Source organism: Octopus bimaculoides, chromosome 3 (assembly GCF_001194135.2).
Source record: "Octopus bimaculoides isolate UCB-OBI-ISO-001 chromosome 3, ASM119413v2, whole genome shotgun sequence".
In the NCBI taxonomy this organism is placed as follows: Eukaryota; Metazoa; Mollusca; class Cephalopoda; order Octopoda; family Octopodidae; genus Octopus; species Octopus bimaculoides.
In genome coordinates, this window is record NC_068983.1 from 84356023 (window position 1) to 84382833 (window position 26811).

A 26811-nucleotide genomic window follows, 5' to 3' on the forward strand; every position below is an offset into this window, starting at 1 on the left:
CCCCCCCAGCATAGATTAGTTATTAGTGACTTTAGACTCGAGGCTAGAAGGATGTTAAGAAGCAGACTAATCCAGAAAAGAAGGATTTGGAAGCTAAAGAACCCTTCACATGGTCAGAGATTTAGGGGCATCCTCATTGAGAAATTTGATGAGAGGGAGGAGGACCTACAAACTTCGGACATAGAGGGTAACTGGAAATTCCCGTGGGACAGCTTACTGAGCACCACAGACCAAATCTGTGGCTGGTGCAAAGTCCTTTCCAGACCTAGAGTAACGTGGTGGTGGAATAATACGGTAGATAAGGCCATTAGAGCAAAGAAACAGGCCTGGAAAGCCTGGAAGAGTCGGAGTAGCAGGGAACTGTACCAGATAGCCAGAAGGGAGGCTGGGTGACAGGTATACATTGCCAAAGGAAAAGCAGAAAAGAAGTTTGCCAATGTTCAGTGACATGAGGACCAAAGAACTAAAGTATTTCAGATTGCAAGACAGTGTGTGAGAGAAAATTGTGATGTCACAGGAGAGAAAGGTGTCCGCATGGGTAATGGTGCACTTACTTTTAATGATTCTGGAGAAGCCATTATGGAAGGCTGCTAAATGTGGAGAATGAATGGGAGGAAGAGAGCCTGCCAAATGTTGACCCAGTAGAGGGACCAGCTACCCAAATAGATAGCACGCTGGTAGATAAAGCAATTAAGGATATGATGTCAGGAAAAGCCTTCAGCCCATCAGGAATCACTGCTGAGATGCTTAAAATATCTGGTGGTGTGAGTCATGGCCTAGTCACCCGTATTTTATATATATAGATAATCAATGTTTTCAGGATTTTTTTCTTTTAATTTCATAGTTGTTAAACATGCACCACATCCCTTTACATAAAAAAAAAAAAAAACAGAAGGTGGCATGCATGTTTAACATCTCTACTGAATCATCCAAGCAGAAATAACACAGTTTTACTGATTATTTTCTCAAAAGTTAGTAAATTCAAGTGGTAGAAGGAACTACATTCAATAAATTGAAATTAATTGTTTTACTGACTGAAGGTTTTAGTAAATCTGTTGCTATTTTTTAATTACCATTTCTCTGTTTTATTTTAGTCTCTCCATCTTCGTCTTTTATTTGTTGTTTCTTTTTATCACTCAGTCCAGCTATTTCCAGTAGGTTAAGCAACCACTTACAATTTCCTTAAGAGAGCCAGATAGGGCATTCAATGTATTGAGACAGTAGACAATATGTTGTCTGTTTTTCTAGATGCTCATCTTCTTTAAATGTGCCAATCATGACCATCACATCCTTTTTTGGGCCTAAGTAACTGTTTTTAATAATGCATAATTTTGCATGTGCAAAAGGTTCAAGGAATCTATTTTCTGTTTGGAAAATTTTTCAGTTTTAGAGCTTAAACTGAAATATCCAATCATCCTTGATAGAGCATTTGAGAGAAGTATGAATGTCACAGCTGCATTTCCTCATCACTATAATATCCTTTCCTTTGTAACCTTCAGAGAACTTGTAAGATACCAACTTCTGTTTTGATTCAAGAATATATATTTTATTGTGTTGTTTATGGTGTTTCGGTCAATTAGGTCAAACCCTGATCAAGCAGAAAATTGATCGCAGGCATTCTAGTTAACCACCTTGTCTTTTCCTTTTATTTTTAGTTGTAGTCATCTGAGATTGCATTATCCAATATTAAATAACGACATATTCTCATTTTGGCATAATATACATCCAAATATTCTTGGCTTTGAATAAAGTTTGCTGATCTGCCCATCTTAGGCTGGCATTAATAGAATGGTTTGTTCACTTAACCCATTACCTCCCATAATTCTATTAACTGGAATTTTTTTTATGAAACTTTGATTTCTAGCATAAAACAGCCTTAGAAACACGCTAGAATGATCAAAATAACATTTTAAATAGAAATAAGTGAGATATTGAGTGAAAAATTAGCAAACCTCATTTGAATATCAGAGAAATATACCTAGTAGATATAGCAAAAAGGTTAGATATGTGTAAATATTGACAGATAATTACGAAATTTGTAATTTTTAAGTGATCTCATATGAGATCACTGGTAGGTAATGGGTTAAGCATTGCTTAATTGTTTGAATAAATGTCAATGTTAAGGTTTGCTAGATTCAAATTGAGTATATGAAAAATATACAGGAATCTTTCAGTCTATAACTGATTTTGATTTAACTTTTTTTTTTCAGTTTAATGAAACATTGTTATATAGCATTAACATAATGTTAATATTTTCTCTTATTGTATATCTTTTCAGTTAAAATGAGTTTAATGGATGAATTAGTATCAGCAGGGGTTGACTCAAATGAGTTTTTGGGCAATCCTCTGAAGCATGACGATTTTGTTGCAACAAATAATTTGGATGATTCTTCTTTGTCACATTCAGTTTGTGAGGACTTTACAGTGGACTTAACTGACATGAAAGATATTTACGCAAGCAGTAGATGTAAAAATTTATATGGTAATGTTGACACAACTAACAAAAATAATTCTGTTTTGTTTGAAAACTGTGCCATGAATTTGGAGCAAGAACTTGAACAAGCAGTGACTTTAACTGGTTCCTCAATGGCAACTACTTCAAATCAAGAGAGCTTTCAAGAATCCAACCTTGAAAGTAATTCTTTAAATGTAAGACAAGAACAAGTGCATGCTATGTCCCAGTTAAGAGAGGAAAATATAAACCAAGTTCAAGAAATAAGTAGAACGCCTAAAGAAATTTTGTCATCAGAAGAAGAGCTTTCCCAAGCTTTCTCATCAAATTCAAAGACTTGTGGAATTTTAGAGATGAATGAATCAAACAGTGATAATAGTTATAAAAACCAAGATGGTTGCAATATTGAAAACTATGATGGTAACATGAAGAATTGTGACAGTGAGGACACTAGTAACTATGAGAATAGGGTTAAGAAGATTCCTGACATTGATGCTGATAATTATGTTAGTGATAATGAGTGTGGTGATGATAATATTGTTGATCATGATGTTAGTATTAAAGACTATGACCCTGATGATATTGCTGATTATGTTAAGGATAACAAGGGTCAAGAAAATAACGAAATTCATTACTATAGTATTAAAAACCATACCAACAATAACATTGTTAATTATGATAGTAATATTAAGAGCTATGATAATACTAATGTCAATGCAGATCACTCAGTTACTAATATTAAAGACCATGATGGAGATAATATTGGTAATGATGTTACCAATGATAGTAATGACCATGGAGATAATGAAACTGGCAACAATCATAACAATGATTATGGGGATGATGGCTCCAAATTCTTATGTGGAAATTTAGTTGATGAATATGATGTTACTGCAGAGACAGACAAAGATATTTCCAGTGTTGTAAATAACTTCAGTCTTGAAAGAAACGTGGAAAAAGAATGTACTTTGATAAAGGATGAAATTAATGATGGAAACAGTTTGGGATGTCATCATATTGATACAGAAAAGTCAAGACTTTCTACTGAAATTGCTGTTAATGTTGATATGACAGAGAGTCCTACTAAAATCGCCAATGATGTGGATATGATAAAGACCAGGTCCCCTACTGAAATTGACCTTGATGTGGATAGGATAGAGACTGAATCCTCTACAGAAATTGACATTGATGTGGAAAGGATAAAGACTGAATCCTCTACAGAAATTGACATTGATGTCGATATGATAAAGACTGAATCCCCTGTCAAAAATTCTAACACTGTAAATAGTTTTACTGCTGAAGAAACTCTCAATGCTAGTATAAAGACAGGGCCAGCTTACAAAGTTACCGTTGACTGTAACAATGCAAACAGTGCAACAATGTCATTTATGAAGAGCGAAACTGACCATACAAATAAAAGTGTAGTTGAACAATCGGCACAGGATTCACAGTTAGAGGTCTGTGAAACATTTGAAGATTTATATCTGCAAGAAAAGTTTTTAAAGAAAGAGAGAGAAGTGGAGTCTTTAACAAAGCAGTTAGATGATAAACAAAAAGTGATTCATCAGGCTGTAAATTTTGGTAAGCAACTTCTTGAAGAAAATGAGGAACTCAAAGAAAAAGTGGACAAACTTGAGCAGAAAATTATTACAATTGATGAGGTAATGTATTCTTTAGATAATCATGAATAAAGGCATGAGTTTGCAGTACTGAAAGTATAGAGATGCTAGCAAATATACTCATTTTCTACACGCATACAAGTGCATGTATATATTAGTATTTAAATATTAGCATGTAGTTGCATGCGGAGTTATGTATGTATGTTATAATTTTAGCATCAGATAGTATGTGCCGCATTTAAATGTAATACTGTGATTTGATCATTCACTAAATACTATTATCCATTCACTCAATTACTTTCCACCATTTTCAAATATAGTAAAAAAATAAGGTCAAGTTTTGGTCTTTTTAGATTGTCTTAGCAAAGCATATTCTATACTGTTGGTAAAACTATTGTGTGTGTGTACATATATATATGTATATATAGAGTATGTAGCTTTCACCTGTTGACTTAAAGACTAGATCTACTTCTACATTGAATTCTTTACAGTTTTTTCAACTTCAGTTGATTTTTAGACTTGTTTCTATTACTTTTTTTTTTTTTAACAATCTCAGAAGTAATTTTTATCTACTAATTGTATCAATAATTTCAATTTATCAAAAGTTTCTCTGTGCACTACATTTGTGAGACTATCATATTTGGTGTTTAGTAAGTAGAATGCTCTTCTGAACATATTATTGATATTCATTACATTCCCTGTGTATGTATTTGTATGTGAATATATATATATATAAATAAATACAAAAATGGGACAAGAACTCATAACATCCAGACAGACGATACAAAGAAAACAAGGATGGGTCATTCAGAGTTTTCTATCCTCAGTCAAGTTCCAGATTATCTTTGCAATTTCAGCTGGTTATACTCGAGATTGCTCCAATCTGGCCAGCCCCAAGGAAAAACTAAGCTAAGAGCATTAGGTTCCTTGGAAGAAAGCAGCAAATGTATACAAAAACAAGGACGGAAAAAAACAGAGAAATGTTACATGAATACAAAGGCAATTAACAGGACAAAACAACAGGTGTTTTTCGACTAAGGACGAATTAAATTAAGCTGGCGCATGTTGAAATATCACCTGTCTGTCTGGATGTTTTGCGTTCTTGTCCCATTTTTGTATTTTTTTTATATATAAAATATAGCAGCATACGTACACCTCAGTCTCATATATATATTACACACACGCACACACACTCAATGGGGTGCTGAAAAGTTTCTGGCTTTGGGTAAAAGAAAATACAGGAGGATCAGCTAATTATGATTTTATTCAACATATTCCCCTCTCAGATTCACACACTTATTACAGCTGTCCTTCAGTTTTTCTATGCCCTGTAAAAGAACTTGGAAGGATGGGCCTCCAACCAGGCTCTTTGCAATACCCTTAAAGCTAGGAACTTTTCACCACCCCCTCATATATATATATGAATTACTCTTAGTGTTACCATCTAAGTAGAATATGCTTTTCTGAAAAAAACTAAAACTAGTCTGTTGCGTTTATAAGTTGTTTTGAAAACCAGGTCTACTCTCATATTGAATTTCCATTATTCCAAAACATTTATTGATTGTATTGTAGTCTTTTTCCTCTTAGATTTTAAACGTCATTAGTGGTGTAGGCATGGCTGTGTGATTAGAAAGTTTACTTCCTAACCAGATTGTTTGGTGTTCAGTCTTATCACTTAGCCAAGTGTTTTCTACTCTGGCTCCAAGCTGACCAAGCCTTGTGAATAGATTCGGAAGACTGAAACTGAAAGGAGTGCATCATATACTTACATATATTATATAGAGACAATGATTCAAATAAACAGATAAAACCTTGAGTCTCAATATACAAAATATATATATATGTATACATGTAAAAAGTGACAGCAGATTTAAAATTTTCAGATGATTAACAATCCAGTATAAATATATACATATTTTTTAATAGACCAAACTTACTCAGATTACATAGACTCAAAGAATTAGAGGGGCAAAGGTGTTACAAGTTCGACAGCTGTTTCTGAGGGCTCAGAGTTACTTCATAATGTTGGCAGATGTAGGTCATCAGAAATTTGCAGCCTGTAATGGAAACAAATAAACATTGGTAAAATCCAGAGCCTCCTTCATCAGGGTGGATAGATAAGAATCTACATTATATATGTATGTGACTGTGTGTTTACAGTTTGGATTCTATGAAAGTTTCTCAATTCAAGTAGCGTTGTTGTTACTTCTATCTACAAATTGCCTGCTCCTTCACACCGAAGATATGTAAATTAGATATCCCTTACTTGATGAACAAGTAAGGATTAGCAAGGGGGTCATCTAGCTGAAAAACAATATCTTAATGATATAACCATCTAACTCATGCTAGCATATGAAAATGAACTGAGAGAAAGTTTATATCTATTGTATTGATAATCCCAGTTAATCTATTTTTCTGCTCACTATATTACATATGTGAGATCTACTTTACTTACTAGTCTTTGTGTGTGCTATTCTAGTTTGCTAAATCCGATTATATTCCCAGTTTTATTGAAATCTTTGATAGAAAACATAGCTACCTACTAACTACTCCCACACTGCATGAAGCCTTTCTTCAGAACATTCAGCTCATTTGTATACATGGAACTTAGAATGGTTTTGTTTCCAGTATCTTCCTTTCTCTTCCTTTATGGGCTGCAGCTGTGTATAAGAACTAAAGTAGTTGATTAGTATGATATCCACAAGATATTCTTGATCCACTTGTTGATTTAATCCTCAGATATATTGAAATATTTTAATTACTACATTCTATTCTGTTTGTCTTGCAGGAACTGAAAAATGAGAAACATTCTACAAAATTCAAGTTAGAATCCAAAGAGTACATGGAAAAGCAATATAATGAAGAAATTTCGCTGCTCCAAAATGAAATAACTCAATTCAAAAAAGAGGTGGAGTCATACCAGAAACAAGAAGCTACTTTGAAAAGAGAAGTAAGTTAAATAGTTTTGTATGTGAATATATATACTCCCAGAATTTTGTAAACTCATCAGCTTCATGATTAATGATATACAGGTTTGTTTTGTGGGAGGAGAAGGGATACTTATGCAATCATATATGTGCAGAATCTGTAATGACCGGAACCAAAGTTTCACAGTGAGTATTATGAAAATTCAAGGAAGGTTGAAATCATGTGGTCTCAGCATTAGACATGGTGGGGATTTATCCTCCCACTAGCGATATAAGCAAGAATGCATTTTGCACCAAAAGCCAATACAAGAGGTTATCTCCTGCAGTATAATTTGTTCTAACAGAACATCCACGTTTAAGTGGGCATAAATATTACTTTTCAGTATTGATATTGCCTCTGTTAATATTATGAACATTATGCTTATAGCAGAACTGGATTTTGAAGTGTAGTGCCAAAGTGGTGTACAGAATAGACAAAGAACTTAGATTCTTGAGGCCTCACTAACAGCTCTGCTATACTAGAACATGGGTGACTAGGTGATCTGTATGTTGTGGTTGTAGAAGTATTCAAGTTAAAGTTAGACAAATTACTCGGGAAGAGCTTATCCATACCACCTATAATTCTGGAACCAAAGGAATAAGTTACATCTTCATACACTTCCTCTTCATCAAAAACCAATCATTGTAATTTATACCTTTTCCAAGCTGGCATGAGAGAAATGAGTCTGCAGTACACCATATTGTTGCTTCTGTCAAATTTATGGTATTTTAGTTGTGAGGCATAACATACTGAGGTCCAATCCCACCATTTCTTCCCTTGACTTCCTTTATCTTTAGCATTTATCAAGTCATCATTACATATTCATACTAACAGTCCCCTATCCTGCACATGTTGATCAATGCTTTTAATGCCCAGCTGTTCCTTCAGCCAACTTGTTCTCAGCTTGTCAAGAAACATTTTTCATACTCAAATCAATTCTCTGGCCATTGCAAATTTTCTGAATTGAATGCACATCATATTTCTTACATATAAAAAAGGTGGTTTATATAAAACCACTTTTTTTGTCTATATAAAACATATGTACCTTGTTACCAACAAAAGTAACTCCAAATGAACCTCTTCCACCTCAGTCCTACTTTGACTACCATATTCTCATTACTCCAGCACAAAGTAAGTTACATATCTAACAAACCATCAGTTATATCTCTAGTGAGCCATGTGGGTACTATATGTACAACATTTCACTGATACTCCTATTCCTATCTTGCACAGCTGAAGTCTGGTTCTCTTGTTTATTTGCCAGAAATCACTATACTTTTTTGAGTATCCATTGCATGCATTGAGTACACATAAAGTTGCTCTCTACTCTCTTCTAATATATTGAGCAAGGCCATTTTTCAACTGGTACTAGGATTTTGTGCTCCTTATTTATGATTAGTACTCTGCTTTATCCCATGTTTGCCTAACAATGAACTACATTTGTGCTATGGTGAAACCATAGCTGGAACACTGAAACCTATACAAAGTACAAGAAAGAATACCGTAAATCCTCAAGTATAATCTGCACTTTTTCCCCAAAATTTAAAGGTCAAAATTTCTAGTGCGTACTATATACGAGGTTAAAAATGAAAAATATTTTCTAAGCAAAATTTTCTAAGTGATAAATATGTAAAGGCAAAATATTTATTTTTCACGGACGTTATTATTGTTATTTCTTTATTTTCTGCAAAGTGCACAAAAAAGCTATATGCTTGCATTATGTTATATATACAATAATAATAAAGGACGTTACCATATATACGTTTACAAATCAAGGACGTTATATAGACCTCCTTGACTCAAGTTAGAGAAGGGGTGCATATTATACACAAGGTTTAGGTTTTTCAGAGGCACAGCCACCTAAAAATCCCCTGCGTATTATACTCAAGGGTGGACTATACTCGAGGATTTACGGTATATACCTACTTATTTAATGCAATCAAAAGTCTGTCCAAACTCAAGAAATTTTTACTGTTTGAGTTGGGAGAGTCATTAATGTTGGTAAAAATGGCTTCCAACATTTGCTCCAGCTTTTTACATTCTGAATTCAAATCCTTCCAAGGATGATTTTGCTTTTTGTTCCTCTGGGGTTCAATGAAATTGAATACCTGCCAAGTACATGGGCTCTGTCATGTCAATCAACCTCTCTCCTAAAAATTGCTGTGCTTTATGCTTAAATAAGAAATCCTTGTTTAGTCTATAGAGATACAATAAAAATCCCCAACCTTTTGAGGACTTCATTAATTGGGATATAGTAACAGTTGGGGTATGGCTATTCATGTTTAGTTTGGACTTCAGGAGGTATTTGGTGGTAAAAACACAAAGGTAGTGTGGGAAATTCCAGAAGAGTAATATTTCAAGGAAGAAAAATCTGACAACATGCCTAATTCTGAATCTGGTGAGATGTAGTTTGGGTAACTGGAGGAACAGAGATTGTCCAGATTAATTTAGGTAAGTTCGGAGGACTGGCTACTATAATAGCTGCCAACATTTTCAGTATATTTTACACAGCAGTTATGATAAATCTGATTGAACACTTCTTTTTTTACACATCATAACACTGAAGAAAAAAATTGCATATTAGTCATCAGAGATATTTTTGTAGGATTTTACATCTCATAATTAATGATATGCATTAGACATGAATAAATATGATAGGTGCTGGTGTAGCTGTGTGGTTAAGAAATTTGTTTTATGGCCACATGGTTCTGGGTTCAATTTCACTACATGGCACCTATGGCAAGTGTCTTCTGTATCAAAGCCTCAAGTTTTACTCATTCTTTGTGAGTGAAATTTGGTAAGCAGAAACTACAGAAGTCTGTCATGTGAATGTATGTTTGCAAATTTTTTGTGGCATTTACTTACACCTGAAAAAGAGATTGAGTTTACTTTGAATTACATTTAATAAATCAATCAATAAAATGAGTACCAGACTAATACTGAAGTCAGTATAATAGATGGAAACCTTTGAAGATAGTACCCCAGCATAGCTACAGTTCAGTTACTCAAATCAGTGAAAGAGTGTGTATTGATTATTTTTGTGAGGACTGGTGAAACCGGATGGCAACACCAGGCTCCAATCTAACTCTGCCAAATCAGATTGGAGCCTGGTGTTGCCATTCGGTTTCACCAGTCCTCAGTCAAATCGTCCAACCCATGCTAGCATGAAAAGCGGACGTTAAACGATGATGATGATGATATATATATATTGTTTGTTATTGCTGTAACATGAAATGCAATCTTTCTTTATATTTGCATACAATTTGAATTAAATGATGCAGTTGAGAAACAAAGATGACTTACTTGAACAGTCAAATTTAAAGGAAGAACAATTAACTACAACAATTAAAAATTTAGAAAAACTGCTCCTTGAGAAAACTGAAGAAGTTTCACATTATCCATCTCAAAGTTTATGCGATGATAATCAACAGCAAGTTGTACTGGAAAAAGAGGTGTTAGAACTTCAAACTGAATGTGTAAGTGTCCCTTTTTTTTATTTGAAACATTGGCAACTAAAGAACCATTGAGCATAATGTCATTCTTATTATGTAAAATATTACAGTTGAATAATCAAACAGAATAAAATCCAATAAGCCATTTGGGATTTGTTTATTTAGAAGCATTCGGAAGTTATTTAATCTTTTCATCATTGTAATACATGATGCTAATGAAAAGTCATTGATTATGGGACCAAGATTAAAAATAATAATTTATCAGTATCTTAAAATGAAACAGTAGTGGAGTAGGTCAAGACAATACAGTGTCAGATTAAATCTTAATGTGGTTATCACTTCTAAACCTATTATATCTTACCTTTAAATATTTGTCAGCTACTACTGTTGGAAAAAAAAAACATTCCAGGTGTGAAAAAAAAGAGCAAATAAATGTTAAAATAAGATCTGCTTAGAAGTAATGTTTAAATATAATGACTTATAACATATCTCTCTCTCTCTTTCGCTCAACATTGCTTTACAGACAAATTTGAAAGCTCAACTTATCAGCAGTCATGCTAACACAAATCGAGTGGAGGAGGAGTTGTTGAGGGTTAAAAGAAGACTTGATGAAAAACAGCAAGAATATGAAGAAGTAAGAAGTGAAATGAACTCCTATCAAAAAACTCTTGAGGTATGCTTTGTAAAGCCATTTACTTGATGTAAAGAATTAATGAAATTAGCTTCATGAGTTTCATCATAAAATATCAACTTCATTTAAGTGAGTAGTTTGGTGAATTGCACCCTTGAAATTGAAGAAGTCATTTATTTTTAACCCTTTAGCATTTAAACCAGCCATATCTGGTCCAAATATTCTATCTGTTTTATGTTCGAACTGACCAAATCTGGCCAACCATGTCATTCTGAAAAATAAACAATTTCATTGACGACTTCTCAAAGATACAAGATAATGCATGATTAATTCAAAACAATGTGAATAAAATAATTATAACATTTGACAGAGTAATGTGAATGCTAAAGGGTTAAAGTTTAATGACTGGTGATTTAATAAATCTAAATTACTCTTATAGTATCTCATATGTTTTGGTGTTATATCATTATCATCATAATTGTAATATGATATTCCTATTTTCCATGAAATTAGCTATATAATATTTAATTTTATATTTCTCTTATTGTAGATATCTCAAAGAGAAATCCTTGACTTAAAGGCTCAGTTGTATGCTGCTCAGATTGAGAACATGAATCGGCAAGACAGAGGCAATTCTCTTTTCTCTGAAGTAAGTACATTACAGCCTTATTAATTTATCTTGGGGATTTTTTTTTTTAGTCAATAAAAATTGAGTGCAAACGATTAGCTTGTAAGAAGTGTTCAAGCACTGTATAAGGAAAAGCTGTTTTCTCTAATAGTTATTCTTGCAAAAAAAAAGTAAGGTCGTGTATGAATGAAATGTGAGTAATAGATGAACAGGGTATTCTAATGTGATCCACTGAATGTACTACAAGCTTCAACATTGGTAAATTGAGAGAATGATTATTGGTATTGCATATTAAAGGTTAGATATTAAATTGCACAGGTTAATGGTTGAAAGTGCATTAAATTGGAGATGAGTTGATGCAAGATTGAGACTTGTGTGGAAAAAAAAAACTTTTTCAGACTCTTTCAACCAGTTCAGCATAATAAAATGGTTATGATAATGATGTTAATGTTTGACATTGAGGAATTATATTTAAAACAAATTTTGTTGTATCAAATTTGTAATAAACTGGCTATTAATAGAATATTATAGGCTATACTTAAATGTCACCATCATGTATTGTATGTTTTTGCAGCACGTTGATGACACCATGATGAGAGTCTTCCTGATTAACCATGAATTCTCCAATCACATAAAATCATAGTGTTACTTCATTCTGACTTTCATAGTATTTTCTTGGCAGAGATATTGGGATGGTTTGCCATTGCCTTCCACAACTGGATGGCTGTTAGCCCACAAGGAGCCCATCCACCCTTCAACAGGTCTTGTTTCTAATCTTATCAGGTGTCCGGACATCCTCATCACAAGAGTTGCAAGCTACTCGAATTGAGGATCCAGTTCAGTTGCCGACTACTTGACCATAGAAGAGGTAGTACTGGTTTACATGGTATCCCTGACATGACTCATATAAATGGCTGTTATAAAAAATTAATGTAATCTTTTTATACGGTGTATTAGATCCATAATCCATTAAAGACTTAGTTGTTATACTGTGTATTTAGGATATCATCCAATCCCACTCTGTTATAACCATGGGAAGTGTTGAATTGAGTATTTACAAGCTAGCCAACAAGAGTGTCTCTACTACATACTGTGAAACAGTGAAATGTTTCTTAAACCACAAAGTTACATAAGAAAAGGGAAGGACACATTAACTAAGGTATTCTTGGATACATTGTCCGAAAATCAGATGGTGTAGTTATAGCTAAAACTCTTTGATTATAGGTATTCTTGTTCAGAACTAACCTGGGGATAAACAAAACTCAAAGTATTAATAGTAGTGTGAATGTTGTATAATCAATGAGTACTTGTAATATTCACAACTAGGTGGACTAGGTCATTGAGTGTTATATCTCTGCCATTAACATGTCACAAGTGGTCACAGGTTATGAATTATTAATTGGTAGTCCAACTGACCATCATCATTTAATGTCCATTTTCTATGCTGCCATGGGTTGGACAGTTTGACAGCAGCCAGCAAATCTGTGTCAAGTTCAACTGTCTGCTTTAGCATGGTTTCTACAGCTGAATGCCCTTCCTAATGTTAACCACTCTACAGAGAATACTGGGTGCTTGCTACATGGCATCAGCAGCAGTAAAGTTGCCAAATAACTTATATGACTCTTCAAACTGAGTAGGAAGTAGTATTGATGTGAGTGGCTTTGTACCAAGTGATGAAAGGTTAGGATGTGAATAGAGTGACTGAAATAAGTATCTTGCAGTAAAGGAGACACATGGTTACTCCTCAGTAGGAAACAGAGGTGATTGGAGATGATGATGTGATGGTTGGGTACACTCAAGTTACAGGGTGGAGTATATAAGTGAAGTGGACCTAAGAATTGGATAGGCTGGGTAAGTTTGTGAGATTGCAAAAGGAGAGTGGGTGTTGGAGGGGAGAGAATATTGTGAGTGAACACAAAGGGAGGGTTTTATTAGGTAGGGACACACTGTGTGCTGGTAGGTTCGTGAGGGTACAAAGGGAGAATGGGAGATGGAGGGAATACAGTGAATGGTGAACTTAGGTGAGGAGATGTGGGAAGTGTTAGGAAGATGGGTTGTGCGGAAGAGATTTGTCAGGGACAGACTGTGCAGAATGTGCGCAAGGGCATGGGCATAAATGACCTACCTTTATGACCTTCATTTTACTTAACTGGACTGGTCTTCTCAAGCACAGGAAATCACCAATCATCTCCCTCCTTTGTCATCTCTTCTGTAAGACTCAACATCTGAAGATCATTTTTCACCACTTCATCCCACATCTTTGTGGTTCTTACTCTTCCACAGATTTCCTCCACATTTAGAGATCAGCATTTCTTTGTGCAGTTGCCTTCATTTGCATCACATGACCATACCAGTACTGTCTTCTCTCTCAACACATTGGTCTTTAACTCTGAGGTACTTTGATTCCAGTCATTGTTCTCTTCTTTACTTCTACTAAGATTCATCTATAAGAACAAGATTCATCAGCATAGAGAAGCTCCCATGGGCAACCAGCTTTAAATTTCTTTTATGGCCTGGAAGACTATGATAAACAAAAAGCTAAGAACTGAGCCTTGGTGATCTACCTGCTCATTAAACTTGTTAACACACTCATTACTGACTTTCACTTTAATAATAACATCCCTGTACATGGCTTGGACAGCTTTCAGCATATCAATAAATACCAATTACAGCAGTTTATTTTTGGCTAAATGCTTTTGCTGTAGTTGCCTTACTTGGAAGATAGCATCAGTAGTGTTTATCCTGGCATAAAACCAAACTGCATCTCATCTAGGTTGACTCTCTTCCTAATTAGTTGAGCTATGACCCTTTTTGTAACTTTCCTGACCTGGTCCAGAAATTTGATACCTCTATAATTACTTTTTTACCTTTGAGCAGTTAACTATGATACTGCTACTCCTTCCTGGATGGCATGATTAACTATACAGGTGACTAGGCTGTATCCCACTCTGTCAGATATTTAAAGTATCTCAGTGGTGATTCCTGATGGATCAGGAACTTCCCCTTCATATCATTAATTATCTATCATACAGTTGTCAACTTGGATAGCTGATCCCTCTGTTGGGTCCATATTAGGAAGGCCTTCCTTTTCCCATGCATTCCCCACAGTGAGCTGCCTTTCATAGGGACACTGCCTGGCCACTTCCTTTTCAGAGTCACTAAGTACAAGTGTACCAACATTCATTCAAACACACATCTCTCCTTCAACATCACAATTTTTTCTGACTCACTGTTTTGCAATCCAAAACACCTCAATCCTCTAGTCCTCATACCGCTGACAAACTTTTTTCCTTTCTGCTTCTCCCCTAGCCAAGATTTACCTGTCACGAAGCTTCTCTTCTAGCTACCTGATATAGTTCTTTGCTCCCCCAACCCTTCCAGTCCTTCCACACCTGTTTCTTTGCTCTTTGGCACTGTCTATTTCACTGTTCTACCACCATGTTACACTAAATCTGGCTGGAACTTTACTCAAATCCCTCCAGGTAATAAATGCCTTGACCCTTTGAAGAAAGACTCCTGTTGTATACCTTCATCAAATGAATATAATAGTTCAACATTTTCCAGATCATACTCAAGAAAGGAGTTGAATTTAGTACTACCAGCTAATTACTTTTTTAATTTTTAGCACTGCCACTCATTTTGGAGACTGTTCCCTCTAAGTTACAAAACTCGGTTGATTGGGCCATTTGCAAGTTAAGTGTCTTGTTCATACACAGAGGATATGTATTGATAACATTTGCGGCCTTTCAGATTATTTAGTCTAATCTTATTAGATTAAATTAAAAGTCTTGTTCTATGTCAAGTTGTAGTTATCTCCCTTGGAATAACAAATTGCAGCGAAAGTTTGCCGTATTTATTGATTCAGCAAGGGAAATATTTATTATCTACATCCAGCAAGAGAAATATTTATTACCCACATCATGTCAAAATTGCTGCTGTACCAAATTGATGGGGTCTCTAATCATTTACTACCTCTGATTATATTTATATAGAACAAGCAAGAGTTTGAATTTTGTTTTTGTATGATTTTATAGACACAGGTTTGAGGTTATATCTTTTACCTTTTACTCGTTCAGTCATTAGGCTGCAGCCATGCCAGGGCACCTCCTAGAAATTTTAGTCGAAGGAATCGACTACTTTCTTAAGTCTGGTACTTATTTTATCAGTCTCACTTGCCAAACCGCTAGGTTATGGGGGTGCAAACAGACCAACACCGGTTGTCAAGCAGTCATGGGGGCTTAAACACAGACACATATACGACAGGCTTCTTTCAGTTTGTCTACCAAATCCACTCACAAGGCTTTGGCTAGCCCAAAGTTGTAAGTGGAAAGATGCCACAGAGTGGGACTGAACCCAGAACCATGAGATTGGGAAACAAACTTCTTACCACACAGCCATGCCTAATATATATTTATTAGTTATGGAGTTTTGAAAGGACAGTGAAATGGAATTGGAGTACTGAATGTAGGTATAAATCATTATAATGTAATGACCATGTTTAGAATTTCTAACTTACAGGTTTCACTTGTCCAATCATCTGAACTACCTGTTCAATGAGTTTATGTGCAAATAGCTGACTATTCCACAGACGTAATCCTCAAGTGGATTCAATGTGACATAGCTGGACTGAATTACAGGTAAAATACATCCAAAGACAGCCATACAGTTTCCATCTACCCAATATCATTCACTAAGTTTGGGTTGAACAGTAGATATGGTAAGACACTTGCCTAAAATTTGCTGTAGTGAGCTTGAAACTGGGATTTTGTGATTGCAAAACAAACTTGTTAACCATTTGGCCATGATGCCTGTATATTAGGAACTTTAATGATGATTTAAGGTTTATTGAACAGATCCATGACTATTAGTAGTTGGGAACAAACATTTTTTTTTTTTTTTGCTTATGAAATCTTTTAATTCTGAGTTGGGAAAACAATTCTTATAATTTTTACAGGTCATAGATTGAAAGATAAACACAGTTGGAGTTCTTAACCCTTTAATATCAGAATTATAGGTGTTTTTCCTTTTCTCTCTTTTTTTTTTAAACCTACTGTTCTAACAATAGTGTTGGTAAAATCTACTCAGCAATACAAGCAGTTGTTTAGCTTGCAAAATGGATATCTTCAAATAAGGTAATAGTGACAGTCTCATTTGTTGCCCGAGATAAATTGTCATAAACATTTATTGACTTCATGAATGAGATTTTTTTTTTTTTTTTTTTTTTTTTTTTTTTTCTAAATTAAAGTACTAAAACTTGTAAAATGGCTCAACAAGATAAATGTGAGTTTCTTAAGACATAAAAGTCCATAACAGTTAATCTAAGAGCTATTACAAATGTATCCTAGGGTTCACTTTGGCAAAAATTGTCCACCCTTGTGATTTTATCTTTAAAATGTGACATTGTTGCAGATTTTACTGTCACCACCAAAGAATTTTTTTTATTTTTGCTTATGGGCTTCTTTTTCATTTTTGATTTCAAAGCGAATGAAGAATGCAATTTATTTTCTTACTAGTTGGAAGATCGCCGAATTTCTGTTGAAAAAACATTAATGGCTCTACAAGAAAATTACCAAGTCTTGAAAGAGAAATATAATTTGGAAAAGCAACAAAATTATAAACTCAAAGTATGGAATAATGTTTTTATATTTTATGTTTAAACAGAGCAGAATGTTTACCTGTTCTTTAACAATAATGTAGGACAAACACCTTTCTTTGTATTTAAAACATTTCAAATATACTATTTTTTCTATAACTGTCCGATTGGGCATTCTGATTGTTTTCAGTACCATCTAACAACTCATTGAAACTTACAAATTAAGTATAATAATTACTTTTTAAAAATTAAACAATTTGTATGTTTTACACATAGTCCTAATACATTTCATATTTATATTAACTATTTTTGGAGTGTTGGTTTTCATAATTTCCTCATTCTTACCAACAGATGCAAACTATGTCATTATATCAAATGAACTCCAGCAAAGGAAATGAAACTGAACTGGAGTATCTCAATTGCAAGCTAACACAATCACAGCATGAGATTAAACAGTTGCAAGAAAAAATTAAACACATGGAAAAGCATGAGGTAAGTTTAAGTCTAAAGATTTCTTTAATCTATTCATGGAAACCTTCTTATACCAAAGAATCATCATCGTTTAAAGTCCCTTTTTCCATGCTGGTATGATTTGGCATGAACAGACTAGGCAGAGGGCTGTGCCTGGTTGTAATGTCTGCTTTGGCATGGTTTATGCAGCTAGGAGCCCTTCTTGATGCCACCCACTTCACAGTGTACTTGGTGCTTGTTACATGACACCAACACTGAAAATATATAAGTGGGCATTATTTAAATTAAATATTTGAGATCATGGAGCATTAAAATCTTGTATTTCTAATATCTACTTAAGTTAGGTAAACTAGATGACACATTTTAATTTATTTTGAGGATTTAAGCTGGCAGATGCCAAGCTGATTAGTTAAAATATGACAATTCACTTTACCCCATAAGAGGTTTAAAGTCACTGTTCACTTAATTGCAAATATGTTGCATAGTTAGGTAGAACTTACTGCTTACAGCAGTAGGGTTAAAATTCGTTTTTGTTTTATAGCTTAAGGACAAATGAGTGATATTCACAGTCTTTGCAACAACTCAAGGTGATGGTGACAAGGAAGGAAAAACTGCAACTCATCAAGTACTGTCCATCTGATGAACTTCTATACAATTTCCACGATATGACTTGAGTTGACCTTAATTGTGATAGGTTACTTAACTGAAGTGCCACTTCAGACTAGTAACCGTGTGATTACTCAAGTACTTGACCATTCAGCCATGCTTGCACCCACCAGTGCCACATGCTGAAGAACTATTCAGCATGTGTCACTTTATTAATTAGCTTTTTAATTCATTTGAAATTATAGCTAGATAAAGAGTTTCTACCAGATGTATTACATGAAAATTTTGTTATTAATAGCATTCTTAGATTCTTCAGAGTACCCAACTGCTTCAATAATTTACATGTGATCGTTACCAGCATTGCCTTCCTGGCACTTGTGCTGGTGGCATGCGAAAAGACATTCGAGCGAGATCGTTGCCAGTGCCGCTGGACTAGCTCCTGTGCAGGTGGTATGTAAAATACACCATTTTGAGCATGGCCGTTGCCAGTACCACCTGACTGGCCTTCGTGTCGGTGGCACGTAAAATCACCCACGACACTCTCGAAGTGGTTGACGTTAGGAAGGGCATCCAGCTGTAGAAACTCTGCCAAATCAGATTGGAGCCTGGTGTAGCCATCTGGTTCACCAGTCCTCAGTCAAATCGTCCAACCCATGCTAGCATGGAAAGCGGACGTTAAACGATGATGATGATAATGATTTAAGAAAATAACAACGGAAATCATCATAATGAAATGAAATATTGACAAACAGCTTTCAAGCAATCCCGAGTGACAGTATTTGAAGTTAACTATGACACCTTATTGCTATGCAAATTTTTAATGAGTTGTCTTTCATGCATTGATGAATATCTTGTAAATATGCTGTTATTTCTGTTTTGGGAAACATCTAGATGTTTATCTTTACTTTTTAGTCACAACAGATTGACAAACTAACAGATATTCAAAAGACATTTGGAACCAAAGAAAATCAAGGTTTAATCGACTTTTTGAAGTCTTTAAATGATAAAAAACAGTAAGTTGTTTTATGTCTATGCTTCCATTGTTGTATGCAATAAACAGGTCTGCTAAACTGCTGTTCTAATTTCCATGGTCATTGTATTTGTTAATTATAAACATAATTTCTGCCAATCCTCACTCTAGTTTTTATAATTATATATTTTATATACATGTTTACATGAATACTAAAATTAACATAATATAATCAAATGTTTTGTTTTTGTTTTTTTTTCTGCAAATTCATGTTCCACTAAATTTATATGCAAAATAATATATACTGCAATACCTTGGTTATGTAATTTAATCACATTATTTATGCTGTTAGGCACAACTTGTATCTGCAAATATCTCTTACAGGAATGACTTACAGGCTACTCAAGAAAGACTAAACAATCTAGAAATGCAGTATATACAAGAATCACATCAAGTTATTGACTATATCAAGAAATTACGTCTGGCTGAAGAGCAGATAGAGGCTTTAAGTTACAGAAACATGAAGTTGAAGCTACAAATTGATGAACTTCTCTCAAAATATAAACCAGGTATTTGAAATTTGTATTTTGTTGGGGGTGGGTACTATCTCAATTTATACAAACTCTTATAAGTTCATACAGTGCAAAGCTTTATAAGTCATGAAATGTCCTACAGTAATATAGTATTACACTATGCTTATTGTATTCTATTTACCTTTTCCATTTTTTACCAATTTTATTTCTAACATTTTAAAGTCCCTGGGCACCTTTAATCTGCATATTCAAACTTTTCTTGAACAGTTTTTGTAATTTGAATAAATACCCTGATTCTTATCACTACTTGATGATGCATTTAATTACAAATCTTTTATAAAAGTGTGGGTAAGGTGCTTGCTTCCCAACCATGTGGTGTTGGGTTCAGTGCTTCTTCATGGCATCTTCACTGAGTGTCCTCTGCTATAGCTTTGGGCCAACCAAAGCCTTGTGAGAGGATTTGGTAGACAGAAACTGAAAGAAGCCCATTAGCCAAAGCCTGGTGCAGCCCCTTGCCTTACCAGCTCCTGTCAAACCATCCAACTCATGCCAGCGTGAAAGACAGACATTAAATGAGGATGTCTTTTTGTTTGTTCCCCACCACTGCTTGTAACTAATGTTGGTTTGTTTACATCCCTTTTACTTGGAGGTTCAATAGAAGATAGCAATTGAATAAGTACTGAGATTGATCTAATTAATTTGCCTCCTCACCCCACCCCACAAATTCTGGCCTTGTGCTAAAATTAAAAAGAATTATTATTCATTGAATTTAATTTCAAAATATTTTTCTTTAATCAGTGCCAAACCTATAAAAGTTGGAAGAGGTTTCCTTTTCTTGCTTTGACAGATACAACTGCTAGGTGTATATATAACCAGTTTAGCAATAGCCATGGCTCTGTTGTATTGATTCAGTTACAAAGACCTTTTCAAACTCTTAGAAATTTTAAAATTAAATAATTTTAAGGTATGTTTTCCTTTTCATTAACAGATGAAATTGGTAAAGTTAGAAATGACCGGAAAACTAGAACTGAAAAGATCCCATTAAGTACTTCAGAGAATATTCCTGAAAAATTGAAATCTCAAAAAGAACCTTGCAAACCGGAACAAAAACTTCCTGCTCAAAACCAATCAAAGACCAACCGAAGAAAATTAGAGCTTGCTCGTTATGGTTTTATCAATCCAGTTGATTTCCTTGATGGTTCTCCAAAAGCAAAGAAAACAGTCAGCATGTCTCGTGATGTTGAAATAATTGACCAGAATGGAAATAAGGAACAGAAACTTGCCTCAACACCCTCAGCTATTTCCCAACAAACAAAGAGGAAATCTAAAGGCAAACTTGCTCCTCGCAATAAAATTATTGAAGTAAAAGCTCCACCTGATAATAGTGGAATGGAATGTGCACAGCAATAGAATAAAAATGTAATATATATATATATATAATGAAACATTTCTTTGAAGAAATTGTATATTAAAATCTATATTCACTATTTTAATAGTTGGCTTGAGTTTGCCAATAATGAAACAAATTTGGTTAAAGGAGAAACTAGCCAAAGTTACGCTAATATGTGTCAAAACAGAGCATAAGTATTTTGTCTGATAAAAGGATGTTGCCGATCACTTCAAATTCAGAAATTTGAGAGAAAGTTGAACTGTTGATAACTATTGTAGATATGGTATGAAGCTGCACAAGTGCTTTTTGTAAATTAAATGTAGGTTTATAAAATCGATTTTACATAATAAATTTAAATTACCAGGAATATTGCTTTGTTTGTTTGTCGAAGACAGGTGCAAGAGATGCAGTTGAGATTAGAATGGTTAATGCTTACAGATTTAGTCCAGGATAAATAATATATGACAATTTTTTATGTGAAGTACTAGGATTTTTTATTAAGATTTAGATGGTGGAAACAAATGCATCAGGTAAGATTTTATTCGGACATTCCACCTTGTAATCATAGCATTTAAACAATTTATCTTTGGAGGAGGGACATATGGATTTCTCAATGGTTTAGAGGCCAACAATCAGGTTTTGAGTGGTGAAACAAAGACCATAGATTACATTTGTCTATGGTGTGTAAAGTATTCAATTTAATCCAATTAGTCTTTGTTTTAAGATATAAATTTTGGATGAACTTGATAAAATTTTCATAAAATTGGTGCTTGCAAGACATTTAAAATTATATAGATAAGCCATTTTAGGTAGATTGGTATCAAAAGGGTAAGCATGACATCTTGTAATTAACCTGTGTAAAAAGATTTTTGTGCAAGCTATCCATCAGAATTATACAGGGTGTTAAGTAAACAGGACAAAGAAAAGCTGAATTTGGCACCACATGATTTAGTATTTAGAAAAAAAAAACTACATAAAGGTCCGACTGATGAATTGCAAATGCAGAGTATACTTCAATAGTGGTTGGTGGGTATAAATATGAAATGATCATATGCTTTCCTAAAATTATAAAGAATGTCAAGCTCATATTCATAACCTGGGATCATCCTTAATTAAGGATTAAAAGGCACATCTACCATAACCAGCTTAAAACAATGCATATTTTACATTAATCGATCTTTAACCTTTTTGTTACCATATTTTGGTGGAAGGTTTTAGTTTAAACCCCAGAATTTGTATCCAAGATCATAAAATCAGTTAAAGATGGTGAAACATAATGAGGATTTGGTTGCAAATTCGAACTGGCAAAGTAGTCTGTTACCTCTCTCCCCATCTAAAGTAATAACACTTCAACAAATTTTTTAAAATGAAACAACTTCAGGCTAGTCTGGTGGGGTATCAATTGTATATTACAAATTTTGTCAAACCTTTAGTCACTAAAATACCATAGCCTATTTGAATTTACCAATTTGACAGGTTATGCAAATTGTTTAAAACCATCCAGTCATAATAAAATTTTTAAAAAAAGGAAATATAGTGTACACTGATTTTCTGACATCTCATTCCAGACATTATCTGACAATTTTCAACTACCAAACCTTCACTATTAAAGCTGGAAACTTTCTGTAGATACAATTGTAGCAATATGCAGGTGAAAAACTAGCTTAAATCTAGTCTTTGTTTCAAGATATAAATTTTGGATGAACTTGATAAAGATCCCATTAAGTTCTTTTTTGTTAAGATGAATCAGAAAATCTTCACTGCTTTGAAGATAAGCTTCAAGATGGGCAACTATGAGGTTGCCATGTGCCTTCAGATTGTATTTTAATGTTTAACATTGAAAAAACAGGAGTGTGACAAAGAATAAAAATGGGAACAAGTTATGACTAGTAAAATAAAGTAATCTACTTAACCACCCACTTTCAGCTAGAATATATTAAATGAAATTAAAATGCATTTCCTCCTGACTATTTTCTTGTTAGGAGAATACTTAGAAGAGCAAGTTTACACACAGAATAGGGATGCTTGAAAAGATATGTCAACTATTGTTGATGTTTAAAACGAGTCAAGTCTATGAGAAAAAGCTGCTGCTTGAAGTGCTTGCCAAACCTACCTTGTATTTTTATGCTCATGCTTCAGATATTAAAACAGTATTAGCCACTGTAACATTTGTCTATTAAAACAGTTACATTTTTACAGAATGTACCAATATAAACCTCATGTAGCACCTAGAAGTGTTGACCATCCTATAAAAGGAAATACTATACACACTATGTAACAGCAACATTTCCTAATACATACTTCCTAAGTTTAACTACTTTTAGTGCAAATTTGAACACCCATAAGTTAGTTAAGAGGGATACCTTTTAAGATTTTCAAAATGCAGCCCAGAGTTATTTGTACTAAAAGTGATTGCATTGGTGCCATTCCAAGTCCTAGTAAAGAGTACTCATTTAAAGCCCAAGTTTTATTCTTGTAATATCCAATTCAAAAAGTTAAATAGATTTTGCTTAAGTTATTCAGAGAGGAGTCGAATCATACACAGATGAATTGCATTAATGGATTACTTTATAATCCTCAATCAGTATTGTTTGCATTGTGCTCCATCACTAATAGACACCAAGATGTTAACTAATTTCTAAAATTTTCTCTAACATAGAAAAATTTTATTAGCGCTTATTTGAAGTTGAGATCGGATTCCCTTATCTACCAGGTCTGAACTTCAAAACCTTGCAAAGTACATAGCAATATATAAATTGTCAAACATCTTACCTGGAAAATATAACTACAGACAAACCACAGAAGCTACAGCAGCTGAAAGTGGTGTTCAGTCTTAAGTTTACCTTGCAAAAAGGTCAAATTTTCTGAATTATAAATTTACAAAGTTGACAACTTCCAGTATATGACAAATGAAGCTAGGTTTGTGGCTGGTTTCAACTGAGGTGACAGTTCACTCACTATCTGCGAGTAGAAGACACTATCAGGATATTTAATCACGTCAATTCTGTCAAGATGTTTGTTCTCATAGCATTTACTCATCTAAGTATCTTTCTATTTAGAAAGGTCTTACTTGGAATTTCTCATTCTAGAATGAGCCACAAGGCTCTAAAAAAATGTGCTGCAGAACGTAGCTCAATATTGGTTAGGATACTGAGCATGTAAATACCTGAAAGGTTTATCAAATTCTCAGTTACTCAAACACCTGGTTGTAGCAATAAAAATGGCATTTAAAACAAAAGACCTTTTTACCTATTGACTCCTTTATAGTTCTTAAAATAAGACTCAAAATATCTCAGAAACACATACCTTACACATCCTTTCAACTGAATTGTAGAGTACAAACCTTAAACATTAGAAAGTTATGTGACTAGTAGCATTACCCACTACATTGGATGTCTAAACAAATTTCACTGCCATTTTATCAAAACAGCATGGATAAAAATTGTAAATTTTAGATGCTTTCCAGATGACTGAGCCAAGCAGAATATGCTAAAATGTTAAATTTAAATTTACTTTAGCATATTAAAGCTAATGGCATTATTTTCAGATCAATGAAATTGAAAACCAAACACCAAATTAATTATTATGCATTTATTTTTAGCAGGAATAGCTATTTGCCATAATTCAAAGCAACAAATGCAAAAAGCTTAAATCCATTTTAGTACTAAATACTCAAATTAGCAATACAACAATTTTGCAGATAAATTGAAGCCAATAACTTGAGGGACAGAGGGTAGAAAAAAAGAAATAACTTCACTAGCATATGTAAAAACTGAAATGTGCTAGGTAGCTTACTTCTACACGAGCCATTTTAACAAAAAGCATCTGAGGATATTAGAAGTTGAAACACTGAATATTTTGTCAATGCAATGCTAATTTACAAATCAAGTTAAAATGCAATGAATTGTAAAATAGCAGTTAAATAAGTCAAATAAAGCATTTCACAAACGCTTTTTATGCTTTATTTCACTAAAAAACAAAAAATAATGTACACAGTAGCAAAGATGTGTCTATACAACTGTATACATTTTACTTCATACTCAAGCTGCTACAAAGCAGCAATAATTCAAGTGAAAAAACATTCAGAATTTAAATCCAACAACCTAAGGTGCTTATAGCTAAGATCAAAATAAAATGACATCCTAAGTTACTTCAGAACCTAAAAGCATTAAGATTCTTTCAGAGAAATTCTAAGTTATGGGTCAATAGTTGTACTACCAATGCAAACAAAAGAAAACATTGATAAAACTAAAAAAATTATTTTGAAGAAAAAAAATAAAGCTTAATTCATGATATAGTTCAATTTTATTTAAGCAAACATTAGATTTGCACAAAATAGACCTAGTCTGTGGAAAATTTATATACAGAAAATCCACAGGTTAAAAGGATCAAATTTTTGTAAAGTCAAATGGGGGTTTTAGGCAAGTAGGGAAATGATTCTTTTAAAAACCACCTCTCAACCATTATACAAAATGGAGAGTAGATTCTTTCTGACTGTTGGACAAAGTATGACCATCCTCTGGTAGTTTGCAGACATTGTGGTCTTCCATGAAATTTTCTGCGAAAATTTGCATACCACCTCTCAATCGAAGTACAAGATGAAGGGTAGATTCTTTCTGGATATTGTAATCTGAGAGAGTACGACCATCTTCCAGCTGTTTCCCTGCAAAAATCAGACGCTGTTGATCTGGAGGAATACCTTCTTTGTCTTGGATCTTTGCCTTTACATTTTCAATGGTATCTGAAGGTTCTACTTCCAATGTGATGGTTTTTCCTGTAAGTGTTTTCACAAAAATTTGCATACCACCTCTCAGTCGAAGTACAAGATGGAGGGTAGATTCTTTCTGGATATTGTAATCTGAGAGAGTACGACCATCTTCCAGCTGTTTTCCTGCAAAAATCAGACGTTGTTGATCTGGGGGAATACCTTCTTTGTCTTGAATTTTGGCTTTTACATTTTCAATGGTATCTGAAGGCTCTACTTCCAATGTGATGGTTTTTCCTGTGAGTGTTTTTACAAAAATTTGCATACCACCTCTTAGTCGGAGTACAAGATGGAGAGTTGATTCTTTCTGGATATTGTAATCTGAGAGAGTACGACCATCTTCCAACTGTTTCCCTGCAAAAATCAGACGCTGTTGATCTGGAGGAATACCTTCTTTGTCTTGAATTTTGGCTTTTACATTTTCAATAGTGTCGGAAGGTTCTACTTCCAATGTGATGGTTTTTCCTGTAAGTGTTTTTACAAAAATTTGCATACCACCTCTCAGTCGGAGTACAAGATGGAGAGTAGATTCTTTCTGGATATTGTAATCCGAGAGAGTACGACCATCTTCCAGCTGTTTCCCTGCAAAAATCAGACGCTGTTGATCTGGGGGAATACCTTCTTTGTCTTGAATTTTGGCTTTTACATTTTCAATAGTGTCGGAAGGTTCTACTTCCAATGTGATGGTTTTTCCTGTAAGTGTTTTCACAAAAATTTGCATACCACCTCTCAAC

At 34.0% G+C, this 26811-nt stretch overlaps 2 protein-coding genes and 1 long non-coding RNA gene across 3 annotated transcripts in view; 1 reads left to right on the forward strand and 2 right to left on the reverse strand.

Moving 5' to 3' along the window:
- The window catches only part of LOC106872998 (putative uncharacterized protein DDB_G0282133), a 28090-nt gene extending 6411 nt beyond the window's left edge, over nt 1–21679 (forward strand). Inside the window, exons 2-11 of the mRNA XM_014920197.2 lie at nt 2279–4113; nt 6860–7021; nt 10320–10514; nt 11014–11163; nt 11672–11770; nt 17263–17373; nt 17694–17834; nt 19332–19432; nt 19774–19958; nt 20911–21679. Of these exons, the coding sequence (XP_014775683.1) occupies nt 2284–4113; nt 6860–7021; nt 10320–10514; nt 11014–11163; nt 11672–11770; nt 17263–17373; nt 17694–17834; nt 19332–19432; nt 19774–19958; nt 20911–21332 (3396 nt within the window). The 5' untranslated portion in view covers nt 2279–2283 and the 3' untranslated portion in view covers nt 21333–21679. The remainder of the gene's footprint in view (nt 1–2278; nt 4114–6859; nt 7022–10319; nt 10515–11013; nt 11164–11671; nt 11771–17262; nt 17374–17693; nt 17835–19331; nt 19433–19773; nt 19959–20910) is intronic.
- On the reverse strand, nt 5971–17296 carry LOC128247306 (uncharacterized). The gene is made up of 2 exons (XR_008263680.1): nt 13875–17296; nt 5971–6128 (listed from the first exon to the last, which is right to left on the reverse strand). It is a non-coding gene; the product is annotated as an uncharacterized LOC128247306 (long non-coding RNA).
- A 4187-nt stretch (nt 21680–25866) lies between the features above and the next one.
- The window catches only part of LOC106872995 (polyubiquitin-C), a 5632-nt gene continuing 4687 nt past the window's right edge, over nt 25867–26811 (reverse strand). The window contains 2 exon segments of the mRNA XM_052966253.1: nt 25867–26011; nt 26013–26811. The exon segment at nt 26013–26811 is cut by the window's right edge and continues 45 nt beyond it. Coding sequence (XP_052822213.1) covers nt 25985–26011; nt 26013–26811 — 826 coding nt within the window. The 3' untranslated portion in view covers nt 25867–25984.